At 40.5% G+C, this 18993-nt stretch overlaps 1 protein-coding gene across 2 annotated transcripts; it reads right to left on the reverse strand.

The window, feature by feature from the left end:
* Window positions 1-227: 227 nt before the first annotated feature.
* On the reverse strand, window positions 228-18842 carry myoz2a (myozenin 2a). Of its 2 annotated transcripts, XM_084924313.1 has the most exons (6): window positions 16739-18842; window positions 15809-15892; window positions 14915-15081; window positions 12241-12385; window positions 10161-10344; window positions 228-9427 (listed from the first exon to the last, which is right to left on the reverse strand). In XM_084924313.1, exons 2-6 carry the CDS (start codon window positions 15888-15890, stop codon window positions 9202-9204), a joined length of 804 nt encoding a protein of 267 aa, XP_084780439.1. In that variant the 5' UTR covers window positions 15891-15892; window positions 16739-18842; the 3' UTR covers window positions 228-9201. The 2 variants fall into 2 exon arrangements, with proteins under 2 accessions (XP_084780439.1, XP_084780438.1); XM_084924312.1 differs by having other exon boundaries at window positions 15809-18842.
* Between the last annotated feature and the right edge of the window lie 151 nt (window positions 18843-18993).

Genomic DNA, 18993 nt, shown 5'->3' on the forward strand with positions numbered 1-18993 from the left:
CGCCAACTCTGCTGGCAAGCTCGTTAATGTTGCTTTATGGTGCTGGTGAGGAGGGGGGACAGCTTACTGCTACAATGCGGAGTGCACTAGAAACAGCATCACATGCGCACTTGGACGATTCTTTATAATATTCCAAAAGTCAGTTAAAGTATATTTGAGTGTATAAAATTTTTTCACAATGTGTGCTTTACAGATTCCCATAAATCTCACAGAATATCCGCGTTCTTGCTTCTTCTTCTTTCTTTTTTTTTTCTTCTTTTTTTTCCACCCGCAGATCAAGTGTTGCAGCGTTTAAGGTTTGTTTACACCTGCATGGTTACACTAATACTGTGGTGGCAATTCCTAACAGCGATGATTATGAACAACTGGGAGTGGAGGGAAGTCATGTAAGGCTGGTGTTACCCAAACACCATCTGCCTGATCCTGTTATATAAAGAAAGCAAATGAAAGGAGTGTACAATTAAGCCCCCCTCATCCCAACCTCTCTCTCTTTTTTTAAAGTTAGACACTAGTGTTTCATCCCTGACATGTTCCATGGCTCAAGCTCACCATATTCTTTTTATTTAGAATAATTACATTAATTTAAACAAGCAGCTTGGATTTCGTCGGGAGTTGACATTTACTCAGTTAATACCCTCTAAACCAACGCCAGGCATCTTGTTATCCTTTTTCTACATGACAACTACATCACACTGTATATGGTTGAGATAAATTTATCCAACTTGACTGATTATGCATGTGAGCATGCTGGTTTTTGGTAATGGATTTGTCTGATGCATCAATACAAATATCAATAGTGTCGATACCAACGCTAGTATTGGTATTGGATCATGACGCACTGCTCTCCCATACACAAACTGCCTTTAAAGGTCACTGGTGGCAGTATTGGCCCTGTATTTACTCTGTATCCAATCGATACTAAAATTTGCAGTATAGCACAGCACTATTTCCAATGTCTCTCTAACACGGAAATGTGCCTGCACCGCACCACCTGCATTAAAACTCATAAATCCTGTGTAAGTGATTAATTAGAAAGACTAATAATCAAACGTAAGATAAGTCCATATATTTTTAGAGAGCTATAAAGACAGAAAAAAAACTCTGCTTTTAAAAACGCCGGTCACTCGTTAAGGCTGAGGAAACTCTGCGCAATGATGGAGTGTGCGCTGAGGGGACACAATGTATCAGAGTGGTCCAGCCTTTCCCCAGGAAGTACTTGAAAAGGCCCATTGAGGAGACAGTGCTATTTCCCTGTGCACACATTTCCTAGAGGGACATATAATGCTTCCTCTTGAAATCTAACAAAGCTCCGGAGTGCAGTAATAATATTCGTGAGTGATGTGAGCCTTTAAGATCTTGGTGTAAAAGTATTTAACTTACCTCTAGGCCTATACTTGCTTTATTTTATGGAAATACACATTTTAATAAAACATATTCTACTTCTATTGAATGGGATGCAGTTAAGCCATGCACACTGGGGGGATTTTATAGAAGTGATATTAAGATTTTTTTTTTTTTCACACAGGATTAACAATTACTTTGTTACCAGTGGTTCACGCTCACATTAGAAAAGATTCATATTATGGACACCTTCTTGGCTACCTTTGAAGTGCTGCCACTGAGTAATTTAAAGTCCCTATAAATTATGAATCAGACAACTCGAAGAGATCAGGCCTTTAACAAGTTCCACAAATGCAAGCTTAATATTTTTTTTACTTTCCTGACCTTGGTGGACAGCTTGCAATCCAGCTGGTGCATTTGATAATTTGTGCCCCGTCAGCATTATTTCCAACTTTGCGCTGAAACTCTAAAAACAAAATGACTTTATCATTGCACTGACACATCATTGCCTGGATGTAATGCACTTTAAATGACTTTTGCAAAGTAGTGGCTCATTGATTTTAAGATTCATTTTTGCCTCTTTCTACTTTTCTACTATTTTTTGTCTGTGCTTCTCACTTTTTGCAAATGGTCCAAATGTCTGGTAAATTCCCCAAAAGCCCAGCCAACCACCAATCTTTCCAGGTTTGATTCTGTTGTGAAGGGCGTTTTATTTTAAGAATAATTACCAACACTTTGCCAGCTCTGCAAGGAGACAGCGCACATGGTAAATGTCCCGTAGAGACCTGGTGCCATTGCCCGGACTTCTCACCTTCAGAAAGCTCCAGTGAGCAGCAAGAGATTTGCTGAACACAGTGAATAAACACAGCTCAAATGACAAAACTATACCATCTCTTTGCCAAGAAAGAAAACCACAACCAGTACACATCGGATTAGTAGAATCAGCTTTTATTGAAATAGATTCATTGATTATCTCAAATGGGTTACTGGGCAACTAAATCCCATTTCACCTCAGCTGTGCGGTGCCATTTTTTAATGGTATATTTTTAGCACTGCTGTCTGATTTTTCGATCCATATTTACCGTACACCATAAACGCAACGGGAGACTTGTGTGTTTAAAAGGTCTCTGCTTTCATCGTGCTTCTTTTTACTGTGAGACAGATTGAATCTAAATAGCAAAATCTTCTATTTAAATGTTGAAAAAGTTAGAATTGGTTTCCCTAGAGGACAGCGGGAATACAGTGTAAGGAAATATGAATTAATAAAGCTTCAGTTTCTGTGTCTCTCATTGCTTTTATCTGCTGTAGTAAAAGCATCTGCAAATTTTAAAGCGCCTAACTGAAATCTGAACTCAATCTGCTCCTGTCTACACTCGGATACTAACAATCAAAGCCCCAGTGTGTGCGCATACAAGTTTGAATGTGTCATCGTGGGAAACGCAAATAACTTTTAAAAAATGCAGGGACACAAACAAATATGGATTTTTTAAGGACACAATGCAACATGTGAGATCGAGTTGTGAGATTGACAATCAAGGTTATTTTCCCTTCCTTAAAAACAACTTCCCACAGAAGAACGACTGAACAAAGCAAAGCTTGTCGTCTGTGAACACCGTTTGCTGTGATCCTATCGAGTTACTACTAATGAAGCAGTGAATGTCCTGTTGTTACGTAAGAGATTAGACATGCTCCAATGCCGCCATGGAGGCCATGGGAGGGCGACGCCTCCAAAGCGACTTGTACTATATTTAACCGGGGTTTAAAATCCTGTAATAATTACTTTTTCGAATGAAGAAGCCTTTTCAGGTTTCACAAGAATGTTTCAACAAGTAGTTTCTGAAGAGGACTTTTGTTGGTCAACCACTTTTTCATCCACTTCATGGTCGAAACATCTAGAAACGCATTTTTGGAGTACAGTTCAAAATAAAAGCCTGTAGGAAAAAAAAGCTTTTAAAGAGTAAGACATAGAACAGGCTAAGATACAAATATTATCTTTGGTATCTTGTCTACGTTGTATAACATTCACCAAAATGGCATTTGTGTAAGTCATGATGACTTGGCATTACCTCAGACTTGTCCCGTGGGACAGGAGCAGGGGCAATTTGTATTAATTTACATTTTCTATCTGACCCCGAGTGAGACACTGCTCATTGTTTTACTGCAGAAAAGGGGATGACATGAGCATTGTTTTTTGCCAATTCCCCATGTTACATTAACTCTGGAGTGCAGCCAAGGTGGTGACGGTGATATATCTCGCTGCTGTGTTTGCTGTATCCACGGTAGCTGCAGCACACAGAGCAAGCATGCTATTGCCCCAGTGCATGTTCAGAAAGTGAGATAGCTTCACTGACTAAGATTAGGTACATAAATTATTCTTCCCCCAAAAAAGACATCAGCAGAATGGGCTACTTCCTGTATCAACATCGAGGGCAATTACTTTAGCATTTTTCTTTGTTGTTGTTGTTGTTGTTGCTGTTGTTCTTGTTGCTAGGAAAAAAGAGCATTTGCTTACCACCTAAAGGTGTCATTGCTGTAGATTGTTTTAGCTGCTGTTCATATTAGAAGCAGAAAGTTAATAATTCCTGGCTGACTATTAAACAAAGAGAGGAAATTGATGTATACTGACCGCTCCGGAATATAGATGAGCCCTCCGAAGGCACAAAGGCCTAGGCTGGATTACTGTGAGGGAACACAGTGCTAATTGGTCTCAAGGGCTTTTGCAAGTAAACAGGAACATGATTTTGAATGTTCATTTGTCCATACAAGGTAATTATTTGCCTAGCTGTGTGCATCCCTCCATGAAGCTGTCTCTACATTCTGTTTGCTCAAGCTCGGTGCATTTAGTGAGAGAGGGAGAGCGCATGTTCCTGTCCTTAAAAGCTGGAAGAAGTTCAGAGATTCGTGCTGGCATTCACCTTAAAGCCCACAACACTTCTGCACCTACTCACAGAAACTAGTATATTCATCACCGTTTGTCAGTTATTGTCCACTTGTGGTTTCTGAGGCGTGATCGACTGAAGGGTTTTTTTCTCAAGAGCCAGACATACTTGACCCTGTTGCGTCACTCCACCTCATTTCAGAAGCGGAATGTGTGCCTCGTCACCCTTCACCTCACCTCATGTGCAACTAAACGCCGCCCGACTGACCCCAGGAATGCTTTATGTTCGCTCGTATATTTAGAAATCCCACCGAGCTTTGCATTTTCCTGTGAGAATGCACACCTGCTTCGCATCAGATGAGAAAGACATAAACTAAAACGCTGACACACTAGATTAGCTTTGCATTTTAGTTGTTAGTGGATTTTGATGTCAGGAGGTCATATATTGAAAAATATATATATTAAAAGGTTAATCCCAGATTTCCAACATTTCTAACCTAACCTAACCAACCTAAAACGTGACACTGAACACATTGGAAGTGCGGCCATATGCAAAAACCTTTGAGAGAACCATATGTCTTCATGTGAGCACTCCTCAGTGCCCTTGCAGTTCTTATTTCACTGCACATTTATTTTTCTCGCCAGACCCATGCATACTTAGAGGAATCCTTCTGGGATATTGGCCGGTCAACTTGTGCAACCTTTAAGCAGTTGTCTGTGTCAGCAGCCATACTGCACAATCAGTGTTCGGTGCTGTGTGTGCAGATGGAAACCCACGAGACGTCAGCTTTAAAACCTGACAGCGAATGCAACAGCAGCAGGGACCATAGTTAACTGCTGATAAACATACAGAAAGCCAGCTGTTCAGACTTAGCCGGGTCACACTGTACAAAAAAACATGACTCTAACATCTCAACTTCTTGCATCTGTTGAACACACCCAAAAACTGTACGTTTCTATCTTGTCAGGGTTCTTATTGCATAACAAGTGATAACTTGATATCTATTGGGTGTTTGTGTACTTATTCTTTTGCTCCAAAGGCATTTTATTTTTGAAGGACTGTCCTCTGAGATTTCGACATGCTATCACGAGTGTCTCTCCCTGGTGCTCTTATTCAAAGCAAATCTTTTTATCAGCGGTGTTAAAGACTCTACAGTGTCTTTTAACTTAACAAGGCGACGGCCTATTAACTTCACATCAGTGATCATGATTGACTACGATAGTAGTCAAACAGTAGTTTGTCTTTGCCAGCATAAAAAGGATTTGTTTTTATGCTAACAAAGAATTTTGAAAAATGAGAAATTTTAAAGGAACCCAGTGAAAATCTAGAGAGAGTTGTAGATTTACACAAGAACCAGCAATATCCCAATTAGTAGATGCTCTGCTCTACGTCCTGAGTCATAGCTGCCCCAAGGAAGCCATTTTGAACATGGAATCTGGAGTCCTGGAATCCACATTTCTAAACAACTGCAGATTTCCGGATCAAACAGTTGTTTGTAAGTACAAATTATTTGGATGTGTCACCACTCAGGCCAGTTATGGAAGAAGACCCAAACTGTCGTCCTCAGATGAGAGGAAATTGGTTAGGATGTAGAGTTGGATGTCTCAAAACCGGTCTTGGTCTCAAGACTTTGAGACCACTTTTACGTGGTCTTGTCTTGGTCTCGCTGTCTCGGTCTTGCTGTCTCAGATCGACATAGTGGTCAGGAGATTTGGAGTCAACAGTACCCATGACACACAACGTAACGTTCGATAATGTGTCATGCGCAAAAGCATCAGCTCTAAGAGCCGTGCTTAGAGAGTGCTTTGTTGTGAATCAGAAGAGTCGACTCCCATTGAGCGAGAGCCGGCTCCTCACTTAATTTCCTTTCGCTGCTCAGCTCTCACACAGTGGCTCAGCTATGCTCCAATCCCTCCATATTGTGGCCAATCACATGCGAGGATATAGGATAATATCAGTATGTGAAAAACAGAGAGGGTGAGAGACGCAACAGTCAAGTGGAGCGTGCGTCTGTCCTCTCAGTAAGTGAGTGAGACAGTAGACAGCAGTGAGGAGGGCTGTGCGAGTGCATCGCAAAGACACATAAATATGCCTGACACCCGTAAACGAAGCAGCATCTGGCTGCAGTTTAAAGAGTTTTTTGTTTCGGTCTCGGTCTCGTCTCAACTTTGTCTTGGTCTTGGTTTAGGCGGCTTGACTACAAGTCTATTAGGATGTTCAGGAACAACCCAGAAAACCACCAAGGCTCAAGCCTGCCATGAAGCGGAAACTGCTGAAACACCAGCGTTACTGTCCACAGTGAAGCCAGTTTTACATCATCATGGACTGAGAGGCCAAGAAAGAAGCTCCTTCTCCAAAATCAGCACTTTCAAAAACTGCACATGGAAGTGTATATTGGAGTCGCTATGTATACTTGTACACGCAGTCACAAAGATGTATTCTGTAAAATCATTACACCCTAAAAAAAGATTATTTTTAAATTAATAACAGCTCCAAATTACTATGACATCCATGCCCATAATGAGTGTATGTAAACTTCTGACCACAACTGTAAAAGAGCAAAGGATTATTAATTTAATCTCCTGTTCAAAGACTCCATAAGAGTCCATTGCTGAACCTACATCCAACCTTTTAGTTTGGGACAATCCACTATCCCGGGCAAACTGTAGCTCTAGCCTGTACCTACTGTTCTATTTCATGTCAAGGCAAATGTGCCTCAGGGGAGACCGGTTGCAGTTTGACACAAATAATCGAATCGTCTGGCTTCCCCAACCCCCAGCTAGGGTCTCTGCCAATAATATTTCCAGTGCTGCATTTTGATAATGGCTACATTCAAAGTTCAAAGTGAGTTTGTGCCTGGTGCTGATAAACACTGCTCGATATCCGCTGTGGTACTTGGCTGGGCTATTGGAAGTGTTGGATGCTAGGCGGTGTGCTGTACAAACAGTTTTCCTGAAGAGACTGGTTAGAGGAATTCAGTAGGACAAAAAAAGGGAGTGGCAGCCGAAGCTGCACATACCAAAGGCTCTCCAACAGTGACAAGGAACGCCTACACTGGCCTGAGTCACATGGCTGCAAAATATCTGACAGGCATTTCTTATTTCATTTTTGGCAGCAGGAACAGAACCACTTTAACAGAAATCAGCAGCTAAGTATGCAGCAGTGTTGCAAATAGTCAAGGTTTCATTATGTAGCAAAGCAAGTTATCTTTATCAAAGGATGATTGATAAACTTGATAAACTTAACTGAAAGTTAATTCAAGGCAATCAACTTACCTGAAATCAAAATGACACCTTGTCACAGTGATTGACAGTTGTAGCCAACCTACACTAAGATGTGATCTGTCATAACTGAGACCTTTTAGCTGTTAAACCTCCTGACCGTTCAGTATCGTTTAGTATTGTCTGTTTGGTATTTCCCACTTGAGTTGTAAAATATACACACATCACAAGACCAAGCAAAATTACTATTTACTATTTACATAAAAGAATAAGATATTGAAAAATTAAAATAAGAAAAAAATAGTGATAATTTCGCCAAAGTAAAAAAAGGCTATTGAAGTATTAAACACAATAAAATGCAATGTTACTTTCATGAAACATAGGTTATCAAAGTATGCTGTGTAAGTATGTCAAATATAGAAACTCTGGTTATGTAAATGAAAATTTAGGTTTTTTAAAGCACATTTCTTTCAGATACTGTTTATCTTCTGTAGATAGCCTTTCAGTTCTGCCAATAGTTCTTTTGTCTTCCATCAAGTTTCCTCAAATTTTTTAAGGACACACTGCACACCATTGACAGCTATCTCAGGATTTTGGTCAATAGCTCATCAGGAATCACATTGTTGGTGAAAAAAGTATTTTGTGCCTGCCAAACTGTCAGTCAAACTATCATTTTGTAAATAGATTCAACTAAAGAAATGGGAATCAGCTGTTTGTTTTTGTCACATGCTACTAGTGACAAAGTGCGGAAAGATATAATTTAAAACAGATTAATAGAAACACTTAGTACAAAGCTAGCATACTAGCTAAAAGTTAGCCTGGCAGTATGCTACTATACTAGCTGCTTTAAGCAAAAAAATATTGTATGAAGAGATGATGCTTGAGTATACATGAACAAAATTCCAATAATTTCTTTAATTTCTATTTTATTTTATTAATTTATCTCTCTGAATAACCATAAGATAACTGCACAATATCTATTCGCCCCAAATGCAACATGTATGGTATTTGGAATAAATCTGGCTGCTTTGTTGTAGCTGAGGTGCTTTCCAAAATAGGCTGTTGTGGTAGTAAACAGAAAGACAGCGGCCACAGCTTATCAAACGTCAATCTTTCTTCTGCTTGGCATAGCCAAAAGGTGAGAGACACATCAGTCAAGTCGCTCATATCGCTGAAGCAGATTTGATTTGTCAGGCAGTGTAACCTTGAGGCACGTTACACTGGCTCACATGGATCTCTGGCCTCTCACACACTATGATAACTGAGAAATTTGCATAGGACTATGGCACAAAAATGCACCGTCCTTCACTGAAGCTAGCTCATACCAACCCGTATCGCACACATACATATTGCATTCTGTTCCCTTTCCCAAAAACAGAAATGTGCAATTTTTTCCCTTTGACAGAAACTTACAATTCTTTTGAAACCAATTAAAAGGAAAATCAAAAATTCTGATTGGATTTTTGATCATTGTACGCCACTTTATTGAGCAAAAATGTGAGATAAAATCTGTTTATGAAAATCAATATACAACAGTTTTCAGTAGTGTCTGTCTAATGTACACAGTGATTTTTTTAAATTATTCCCTGCAGTGCAACTGTTAACATCACTGGAAAGACCAAAGGGTGCTACATACACGCTAACTTGAACCAGCAACACCCAACAGGATGCTCTGTTCTGACTCCAGCATCACTCCACAAACAACAACCTCAGGTTAAGCAACTAAGTAGACAGCATCTCTGTGTGACTTCAACATGGGTTCAAAGGTCTTCTGACTCAGGGATGAGCGCATTCTCGACAGAAACATTAGGGAGGGGGACTGGACCACCCGTAGACACCCACCCCAGAGCAGATCTGTTGAAGGAGGGTCGAATTACCGGGGTGTCCCCTTGGAGCTCCTGGAGCTCTGGGAGGATTTCTACCTGAAGGGTCTTGACAGGAGCAGGCCTGGGTGCTTTGCTGAAACCACCGAAAGGGGTTGCCACCCTGGAGATGACAAAGCCACGGTGTTAACAGCAGACAACATGTGCTAATGAGAGAAACTTGAAGTGACATTTGAAGTGATGCAATTAATTAAAGCCAAGCAAAGACATTGACCTGGGGACATTTCTAAGATACAGTTGCTGAGTGTGAGAAACACTGCGCTACGAATGAGGTGAAGGACAGTATTTTCTTTGCTCACTCACCACTTGCATTCATGCTATATTAAAGCAAGAATGTATAATTCAGAGAGAGAAATTGTTAGACTTTTGAATGGATGCAATTTACATTCATAAATAGTAAAACACACCCTCAACAGTTATATATTTAAATGTTTTATTGTTATAGCTTCACTGTTAACTCCTATTTTCCATTTGTGTTTCCATTTGTTCACCTGTTTCAGGGATGTCAGACTTATTTTACATCATGGGCCACATAAGGTCTGCTTTGATTCAAGTGGGCCGGACCAGTGAAGCTGCCCTTGCTGTTTGTGCAAAGAAGTTTAACTGTGCATTAATCTCAGGGCTATCTTTTACATGATTATTTTGATCTAGTATGAATGGCCATGGGTGAGGCCTTTATCAGTAGGAAAATCTGTAAAACTTCATTTAAAAGTCCAAAATATATGCCCTCTTTCACATTTTCCTGAGCCCTTTTGTGGGCCGGATTGGAGTCTTTGATGGGATAATTCTGGCCCTCGGGCCTTATATTTGACACATCTGACCTATTTGGGCATTACCTGTTGAAGCTTTTGTACCCTGGCAGGTCTTGTTGAGGTGCCAGCTCTGGCATGCGGGTGATGAGAGTGTCAGCCAAGGCAGGGTCATTGATGATGGCCTGCTCCCAGGGTGAGTGGTAGGACTTTGGCACAGCTGTACTGTTGAACTTCTCCGGAGGGATGTCTTTCAAAGGACCTCCATACCCTGGATAAATTATACAACACTGGCAGTGAAGGCATGTGGGGCTTTTCTGTTTTTCTATGTCAAATAAAGACCAGGCGTTGGCTTTTTCCACACGGTTCGCTAACCAGAACTTAGTGAGAGTCAGTTCAAAAGACTTTCTTCAACAGCCACCAGCGAACGTACTGTCCAAAGAAAGCAGATCCTTCACTTTCATCGCAGATCTGAAGAAAACTTGAGTTCAGAAGTGAAAAAACGTTTCCCCTTTCCACCGTCTGTAACTGTTAAACTTTTAACTGATTTTGTTTTTTCTTTTAGTTTGACTGCATGTAAATGCAAAAGAACAAAGAGATCAGGTCATTTCAGACTAAAGGAAAGTGACATTTTAAAAAAAATATCTTAATCTGTATTTTGTTACAAATGTGTACCTAATTTAACAGCAGTCTAAGTGTCCTGTCTTTCTTCTTTAGCTCCTTTTTTTTCTCGTTAAAGTTCACAGCCAAACAGAATAAAGGCACAGCTTCCCCGTGTTTGTGTGTGTGGGTGTGTGGATGCATGCCTGCATGTATGTCTCCCCACATACACTGTGTGTGTTGATGGGAGAGTCCAATCAAAAGTACTATCCTTCAAACCCAGCGCTTCACTCAGGGGGGCTTGCAAGCTTGGCGTTACATAACACGGGCCGCTGTGTCACATCCTAACCCCTCACAATGAACAATTCCCCCTTCCTGAGTTTATGTTTTGCCCTGAGGAGGAAGCAGGAGAAACCAAACAGACCTGTGGGGAAGTTTACAGATTTTTTTTGGTAGGGGGGGAATAATCTATGACAAAACACTGTGTAAAAATGTTTCTGAGGCCATGGGATATTATTCCTGTGGTTGGACGTTTGGCTAAGCTGATACTTTCGTGGGAAAGGATGATTACACTCCAGCTTCATGCAGGGATAAAAGAAGGAACTAAACCAAAAAGGAAATGTGAAAAAGACAGCAATTGGCTTAATTAGTGTCCAAGTGGCCTGATAACTAAAGGCACGTTTGCTTATTCCTTTTTCCATTGTTGAAAAATGGCACAAAAATAACTTTTTGTGAAGTTTCCGGTGTTTAACTGTTGAAATGGGCTTACTGTATATGACTATTGCCTGGCATGCACTCCTACAGTAAGTGGATGAGTGGGCTATTTTAAACATAATTCCCATTTGATACCTGATGCACTTTGGCCTGATTTCTGCTACAGTTGGACTGACTTCATTCACATACTCTGGGGTCTGTGTCTGGTCCACAAATAGCACCCCACCCTAGTGTCAACACGGTCATCCTTAAATCATGGTTTTGTGTCAGCTGAGCAAAATTAGGACATGAGGGAGGATGTGAGTGCACAGCTGATGGTATCAGCAGCACAAGAGCCAAACAGGAAACGGTTTCCGTGAGTAAAACTCAACGAATTTTAGAATGATGGTAAGAGCTGATTGCAATAAGGATGGTTGAATAAAAGGAGTAGACATGAGAGAAGGGAGTAGGATGAATATATAAAAATAAATAAAGGAGTCAGGCTCAGAGAGGGAGAACAGAAATGTGTAATCATATTTAGCCCGAGGCCAGCAGATTCCAGGCAAAGAAGAAAATTGTTTTCCTGCACGATCAAAGCCTGCTTGAGTACAAACAATGAGAAACAGTTGAATCCATATCAAAACACGGCACATCTAGTACTTTGTGCAGAGCACATGCGCGCAGTCACTCCGCTGGGAGCTGTACTTAGCATTCATCATACAGCAAAAAAACCAAAGTTTAGTACAACACAATTAAAGCAAACAGGTTAAATGGATAGGAACAGCTGAATATAAGTCAGTAGTATATCACTGCTGTATGATTTTGAGTCCTTGGAAAGTTTTTTCAGTGCACTGTATCACACAGCTTTACCTACCCGGGGCAATACTGGTGGGATCTGGCACCATTTCCATAGCTGTTGTGTCACATGTCACTTTCGGTGGCTGGTCAACACCTACGTTGTTCTGGCCGCTGTGGCTGTCAGTGGTATTCCCAGTATCAGTTTGGAAGATGGCAATGCTCTACAAGAAAGATCAAAGAGGTCAGTCGGGCCCACAAAAAAGGTTTGAAACCATTTATCAATCAGTTGATTCCTGACAATTCATATCAACGTTTCACATGGTAGCTTTTTGGAACATTTTCGACATCATTTGTTTGGTTACTTGGTAACAGGAGAAACAAGCAGCAAACATCTTGCCATCTTTGAGGTTAATATGACATACAAATGGATAACCATGACATGCATATCAAAGTTTCCTCAGTTAAGAAGTCATAAATCTAAAGAGTAAATCAGTTGTATCTTCTATTGTCAGGCGTTGTGTGGAGGCGAGGAAGAAGGAACCCAAATGCAGGACTCGCAGGTAGGTGAAGGTTTATTATAAGGAGTGGATGAACAGAGGGTGAACGGATACTGACTGGCTGGACAACTGAATGGCTGACTGAACTGAGGGAACACACGTAAAGGACAACATAACATCACACGAACATCAACATCAATGACACGACAGTGAACGAGTAGAAACAGAGGGCTTAAATACACAGACTGATGATGATGATGATAATGAGAGACCGGTGAGCACACAGCTGAACATAATCTGGCTAATGACACGAGACGAGCTGACACAGGAAAAGCAGGAAGAGAGAACATGGAAGTGGCAAAATAAACTGAACATGAACAAAACTGAAAACACTGGGTCACCGACCCAGGAACCCTGACAGTTATCACATGATAAGCACGTAACAGATCTTCAATTTTCCACGTTTTCCTTAAACAAAGGAGCTATCTGTTTGTCCAGTTGTCTGTCCATTTGCCCTCTACATTCGAAATACTATTCTCTGGACTGAGATGAAATGTACTGCAGCCCCAGCACCCGGCTTTTCATCCCCTCTGAAAGATATTTATGATGATTTACTCGAGGATTTCCTCAGGAAATGTTGACAACTTGAAACAAAATCCTTCTATTGCCCAGAGCAATAAACAAACCGAGATATCTAAGTCCATACATCAAAGATGAGGGGAAAAACTTCTCTTGAGCATAATAATTATTTTATCTGTGGACTTCAAGGGGGCATTGAAAAGTACACAAGGGAACCACACAACTAAATTAAAGAGGACATAACTTGGGATCCTAATTAATTAGATATAACAGAGAGAAACCTGGCTTTACTTGATTTTGCTGTGCGCTGTGAGACATGAACTTCTTTGTGTGACCAGATCAGCGAATGGTACCGCTGAGAAAAGAAAATGCTAACTTGGCGTGTTGCCCATCCATACAAGGAACATTAATAAAACCACTTATAACCAACTGCACGACTTGTGCTACAGACACACTGCCCTGTGTTTGTGGCACAAGCAATATAAACACTCGAAGTGCTTAATCTTTCCCACATATACTTTGTCAGGATGTAAGGTGGAATGTTTTTCATGTTTTGGTGAAACAAGATGTATTAGGAAAGGGATAATCGGGTATGAAAAATATGCACTCTAGCAATGTGAAATTCTTACGGTACCCTCTTAATCTTTATCCCTACAAATGATCATAAATTTATGTGCATGTCAATGATTAGTTGTGCAGTTTAATGAGATTATCTGCTTATTTGCTGTCTTATCAGGAGTTAGGTGGTTAAAAGATTTAAAGATTGCAACCTTGGGTGCTAAAGAATTGACCGAAAGAGATGCCAAGAACTGCCTCCACAAGTGACTGAATCCCCTTAGAATCCAGTATGTAAATGCTCAGCTTTAGACCAGAGATGAACGTGTCTCCAACCTATTACAAAAGACAGCTTGGGTTTGTATTAAAAGTTTAAGTTCTGCATGATTAAAAGCATGGGCTGCTTTTAGTAACCGGTCCGCACCAGGCCGGTAGCCATCTTTAGACTTCATCTTAGTGGCTGAACTGGACCTCAACAGTGTGTTTGTGATCTTGATCCTTTCTGGGGCCTTTTTAATTAAAATATCTGACTCACATTATTGTTTAATGTGAGCTACAGTGGCTACATTAATGCTTTAAAGTATCAGTTAACAGCTACGTATGGGATTTACATGCTGTTATGTTGCAGTGATCGATAAATAAACTTTAGTTTATTTATTTATCTTAAACTGGTACAGTTCAAACAAAGAAGATATGAAATGTGGATTATAAAGTTTTAGAGGACAGATTTTCTTTTGGGTTGATTGTTGGGTTGGTTGTGTTGGTTAATTTGATTAGTTTGGTTGGTAAGCTTGTTTGGTTTGGTTTAGTTGGGTTGATTGATTGTTTGTTTGGGTTGCGTTGGGTTGATCGGCTTAGTTGGTTAGATTAGGGTGATTGGTTCGTCTGGTTAGTCAGTTTGTTTGATTTAATTAGTTTTTATCTTTTGAGAGAGTCAAGGTAACTGGCTAGCAAATCTTCCCGATAAGGTAGCCTGCTACTGCCTGCAGCTTTAACTGTAGTTCCTACGCAAACATGAACAAGGACTCGGTTTTGGGACCTATTGTTGAAAAAGAAGATTTTTTCCCCAATATCTAAACATTTCTTTAAGATAATAATTTAGACCACAGTTCTTCTTACATTCAGCTGTGTGTTGTTTTGGTTCTGGATGCTCTCAAAAGTGTATTTTTCTGATCGTCTCTGACGCATTTTGAAGAGACGGGAGCCCCGGTTGGAGGCGAAAGACAGCTCCTCCAGCATTATGTCCTTAGGCACACTCATTTTCTTTCCCAGATCCATTTCTATATCTGAACAGAAGGAAACAAAACAAGAGACTAAACAACTTGTGTTTATTCAGTGCTTGAATCAGACTTCTGACAAGACAAATGTATTTTCACGATTCCTATACTCCCACCTATGCTGAATCAAATTAAATCCATACAGGAAAAAAAAACCTCACTGCACAAAAAAGAAAAAATCCTGTACATGGCTGCTGACTTAGCATTCCTGCCAGTATGATGAACGAGGAATTATCTTCCCTCGTAATCAGCTCATGTTCAATGCTTGTTTTGTGGTTTGCTCCGCATGCTAGCTACTGCATGCTGATCATGGAGATGTCATCGGCCTATATTCAAGTGTGAGACACATAATTTGCCAGAATATCTTTCAGCTGTCAGTAGCCTTCAGACCCTCCCCATCCCCAAGGCGCACAGTTGTCCACGCCCTGAAATAGCGTGTTCAAAGGAGAACGACAAAGGATTAGTTACTATGAGCCATAAAAGTAGTCATTTGCTTATTTATAGGATCGTAGAGGGGAAGGTTGGCAACTGTTTTGCTAGAAAATGATGGACTCGTGCCTTTTATAAAGTAAATTTTGGAGAATTTGACAGTAAGGATAACAGATCTGTACTGTAACTTATGGTGTTGTTAACTCCTTGTCTTTGTTTACATGTTTAATGAAGAAGGTAAGAACAGAATGTGGGAGGTCAGAGGGATCAGGAAAACATGCAAGTGAAGAGGAAACGATACAGCTACCTTCTTGGGCTTGAACCTCCCTGCAGATTGCTGCTGCCTGCATTTTCCTCTCTCTGGTTGTCATGGTGGAGAACTGTGACATGGCTGCCATTGGGGAGATTGGGGTGAGGCAAAAAGTCACAGGAGACAGTGCACATCAGTACAATCTGTTCAAATGTACAATCAAAGACAAAAGCAAGGCAGCTGCATGTTAGTCATCAAACACCCACAACACGCACAAAATCCCACCGAAGCAGATAGAATTTATCAAGGCAGTGAAAAGGGCAAAGTTAGCACATCCCTTTAAATAACCTTGGGCTGTTAAACGCCAAGCACATGCTCTGCAGATATGGCAACCAGCAGTGTCAGGGGCGTCTCGGAATCGATATGTTTGAAATTACCCAAGTGGGCTGAAAGGACAGGGATGCAGAGCATGGTGTTGTCACATCGAACATGTGAGACAGCAGATTAGAGAGCAAATCGGAAAGTTTACACCGAAGTGTCGGAGAACACGAGTGTTCACAAAGCAAAGAACAATTTCTCAAAGAACCAACGAGCATTTCACAGCAAGTCTTCAAATTACCATCACTTAGAAATCAGTTATTTTGTCATTGCAGATAACAGACAAGGTTGCAAAATGCTTTACCTCCAATACGCTGTTGTGTAGATATATATATGCTATTTATAGCTTTGCACAGGTACATTCGCTTTAAATAAATCAGGACATATCCCATATATACAATTAAATTAATACAGAAAAAAGACATACATTTTCATGTATGTGTTCATTAAATAGATAAATAAATAAATATAAAAGCAAGCTATCACACCAACAGTAAAATACAGAGGGACTGAGTGTAGGTGGCAGAGAGAGTCATGCTTGATTAAAAGTGCAAGTGTCACGTTAGACATGGACAGCACACCTGTGGAGAAGCCCAAGCGATGGCTTACCTGTCCTGAAGGACCCTCAGGGGGTTGTCTCAAGTTGTGCCTGTCTCCTCGGGGAAAGAAAGGTGAGGTCAGACCGGGCAGTGTGACCCGTGTGGGCGCTCACGCTCCCCGTTACTGAGGCTTGTGTTGGGGAGGGCAGCAAGTGGGGGCTGCAGCCTGTGAGTGACTGAATGAGTGGGTGGGTGGGTGTCAGTTTGTCTGTTGTCATTGGTATTTAGTTCACAAGCAGAGGGCGACTAAATTTAGACCGCTGCCACTACTACTTCACTTGCCCAACACCATCTCCCTTGGCCGGTGTTATTACAGTAGCTCAGAATGAATCTGTGTTCATTTCAAAACAGGCAAACATTTACCTAGAGGGCACTTTTAGAGTTATTATGTAAAAAAAATGAGAATGAACTTAATGAAAAAAGCAAATAAATAAATAAAAGGCAAACACTTTTATTAGGCATACCTGTTACCCAGTCGGATAACTGCAACTCACTGCATTTAGGCATGTACAGTGCTGTGCAAAAGTCCTGAGCCGCCACTAATTTTTTATATATTTGGAAAATATAAAGTAGGTGCAGAGATTGAAAATCAGTATTTGGTACGATCGCTTCCATTCTTCAACACAGTCTGAGCTCTCTTAGGCAGCTTTCTCGACATTTCTTTAAGTAGCCTTCAGATATAGTTCTCCAAGCTTCTTAAAGGACATTCAAAGAAGAAAGCCCACACTGCAAGCTCTGCAGAGGCTATTGTGTTTGACTGCGAACCAGTGTGTGTTTTTCTATGCTGATATGCTTTTACAGTATTTGGGATCATTATCATGCTGAAAAATGAAGCTGTTACCAATTAGACAGAACCCCCACCATGCCATATAGATGGCCGAAGACACTCAGTGTTGTCCCTCGCTATCCTAACACATAAAAGATGTCTTGAACCACGAATCTCCCATTTGGATTAATCACTCTATAAGACCTGTTGCAACTGATTTTCAGTCTATTTCTTGCATAATCTGACAGTCTCTCCTCCATGTTTCCCTTTCTTCAGAATGCTTTCTTGACAGCCACCCTTCCACTGAGACCATTTCTGATGAGGCTTCAGTGAACAAAAAGGACTGAAAATGAATGAAAAAGCAGCTAATGTCAAAAGAAAAACTTTGAAAGACCTTCAGAAAGACTAGAAAACTATTCTTCAAGAGCACACAAATTGCAAAAAAAAGTCTGGAAGCAAAAGAAGTAACAAATGTGGGGCGACTTTAGACTTGTGCAAAATAATTAAATCCATGTTTAAGGTAAAATGGTAAATGGTAAATGGCTTGTATTTGTATAGCGCTTTACTAGTCCCTAAGGACCCCAAAGCGCTTTACACAACCAGTCATCCACCCATTCACACACACATTCACACAGTTACCTTAATTTCTTGAGTTCTGACAGCTTTAGGGAGTTTATATTGCATACATATCTATATTAATAGAGTAGTAGTTTGGATAAACTTAAATGAAAACCCTCTGGAAGATAAAGTGAGGATATATCTGACAGTTGATAAGTGTTGGAGGAATTGGAGTTGCTCTAACCATACATAGGGCAATAATGTGTTGCCAGCTTGCAACTTTTCTAATAGACATGCATTGAAAAATGCTAAAGACATGAAAACTCGCTTAGTAAACCACTGACAAAGCTTTAACATCAAAATAAAGCTGTTTCAGCACTCAGGAAATTGCTATGCACAGCTAACATTAAATATATTCAGTGACATCCACCACGGGAACAAGGTCCCCTCAGGGCTTGCAGACCAATCACATACTATTTGTTTTAAGTGCCATCATGTGATAAAGGAAGTACCAAAGTCTAATGGAATTCATTTACTTTATAATACCATCACAATGTTTCCAACGACCTTGCTACATTTAATTTAGTCTCATTTTCCCCCAGTTTTTTAAGAAGGCAGGCTGAGTTTGCGGCACATAGCAGAGCTATGTTGGATTCGGGGTTGGATATCAAGCTGAGTGGCATAACTGCACTGCATAGTGAACAGAAAGCTATGCCTGGGACACAGAATAATAATAAAGTTATGTCCCAAAAAGTTGATTCTGTTCATCTGGACATAGCGTGACTGAAGAAGTCACTTGGATGAGTTATGTCCAGCTGAACATAACTCATCCAAGTGACTTCTTCAGTCACGCTATGTCCAGATGAACAGAATCAACTTTTGGGGATTTTCTTACTTGGATAATTGAGCGTGCATCAAGACAATAAAATTCCGTGTGCTAC

This window comes from Perissodus microlepis, chromosome 3, assembly GCF_051167445.1.
Source record: "Perissodus microlepis isolate ML-2025 ecotype Zambia chromosome 3, ASM5116744v1, whole genome shotgun sequence".
Taxonomy (NCBI): Eukaryota; Metazoa; Chordata; class Actinopteri; order Cichliformes; family Cichlidae; genus Perissodus; species Perissodus microlepis.

What these genes read in the sequence shown, in the direction of transcription:
- myoz2a (XM_084924312.1), bottom strand. Translation starts at nt 15,899, where the DNA reads ATGGCAGCCATGTCACAGTTCTCCACCATGACAACCAGAGAGAGGAAA. An exon ending in TCCCACCAGTATTGCCCCGG is followed by an intron (nt 10,345 to 12,240) that starts GTAGGTAAAGCT and finishes TAATTTATCCAG; the next exon opens with GGTATGGAGGTCCTTTGAAA. An exon ending in GGGTACAAAAGCTTCAACAG is followed by an intron (nt 9,428 to 10,160) that starts GTAATGCCCAAA and finishes TGTCATCTCCAG; the next exon opens with GGTGGCAACCCCTTTCGGTG.